Source organism: Pygoscelis adeliae, unplaced genomic scaffold (genome assembly GCF_000699105.1).
Source record: "Pygoscelis adeliae isolate BGI_AS28 unplaced genomic scaffold, ASM69910v1 Scaffold902, whole genome shotgun sequence".
Lineage (NCBI taxonomy): Eukaryota > Metazoa > Chordata > Aves > Sphenisciformes > Spheniscidae > Pygoscelis > Pygoscelis adeliae.
Genome location: NW_008824280.1, coordinates 5,833 through 7,120, shown reverse-complemented (window position 1 = coordinate 7,120; position 1,288 = coordinate 5,833). Strand labels below are relative to the sequence as shown.

The window sequence follows — 1,288 nt, the reverse complement described above, 5'->3', positions numbered from 1 at the left end:
ATGAGACCTTTCGGGATGGCTTACAGCTCAGCCATGCTGCAGGAGGAGTGCTCCGGCACCAGGCTCGCCTCGGGCTCATTGCTAGCCTGGTTTTCTACGGAAATGAGCTTGTATGATCGTGCAGTGTCTGAATCTGCCTACCTGTCATTCCCTGGCCCTGATAACTCCTGAATCCAAAGCGCAGTTTCAGCCAGATCTGACAGAGGGGCAGGATTCGGAGAGAGCCAATTTCCTACAAGGTTCATGAAAATGGACAGCCAGGTAGAGGAGCTCGTTCGTGTGCTCCCCCAAGAGAGGCTGTAGCATCAACTCCAACCCCTTCCTGGCCATCAGAGAACCTAAACCTTCAGCCGTCTAATGTAGAGTTGCAGGAGAGCAAGTTTTTTGTGGCGTGGCTTGGGGAGGGATGCAGTAACCCCCTGTGCCGTGCAGCCACCCAGCGCCTTCGCTCTGTCCCTGGCAGGCAAGTGGACGAGGGCGTGTGGACCTCCCCCAGCAACCTCAGCCAGTCCCCCAAGAAGGTGGCCCCTGAGACAGACTTCGGCAAAGGGCTGGATTTGGAGATGCCCCCCAGCCCCCCAGTGAGCCTCCACCACCTGACGGCTGTCACCGAGACCCTGGGCATGCCCAGCTTCGGGCACAGCCCCCCCCAAACCCAGACCCACCCCTCCAAGGGCACTAACCCTTCCCGAGCTCCGGAGATGGTACCTGCCAAGACCCAGACGGGCCCAGAGACCCCCAGCAAGAAGAGTGCGGACAAAGCCGTATCTGTGGAGGTGAGAGCCTGGGGTGGGCTCCTCGGCTGGGTGGCTCTTCTAGAGGGTCTATCCCTACGTCTGCCAGCTGAAACTGGGAACAGGAACCGGGTCCATCCTTCTCCTTGCTGGGTTTGTAGCCGACGGGGTGTCTGGAGGTTGGGGAGCCCCAGGTGATGCTGGCAGCCTTGGGAGCGCCCCCAATTGCACGCTGGGGGGTGTGCAGCTTGGGAATGGGTGCAGCGCTGGCCCCTTCCACTCCTCCCGGGCTTGGCAACAGGTTGGCGGGCAGCAGCAGGGCTGTGGGTCACGTCCTGCCCGCAAGGGCGGGAGAAGCTGCTGCGTGGGTGGGGGCTGCAGCGGGTTCTGCCTGCCGCCCACAGGCTGCCGAGCGGGACTGGGAGGAGAAGCGGGCAGCGCTGACCCAGTACAGTGCCAGGGACATCACCCGCCTCCGGGGGGAGACGCAAGCCGAGCTGATGAAGGCCATCCCCGACCTGGAGTTCGCTGCCAAGCACAAGCAGGCACAGGCA

At 62.3% G+C, this 1,288-nt stretch overlaps 1 protein-coding gene across 1 annotated transcript in view; it reads left to right on the top strand.

Moving 5' to 3' along the window:
• SRCIN1 (SRC kinase signaling inhibitor 1) overlaps nt 1–1,288 on the top strand; it is a gene marked incomplete at its 3' end in the record, with an annotated part of 112,725 nt that overhangs the window by 110,754 nt on the left and 683 nt on the right. Inside the window, exons 13-14 of the mRNA XM_009335294.1 lie at nt 464–776; nt 1,139–1,285. Of these exons, the coding sequence (XP_009333569.1) occupies nt 464–776; nt 1,139–1,285 (460 nt within the window). The remainder of the gene's footprint in view (nt 1–463; nt 777–1,138; nt 1,286–1,288) is intronic.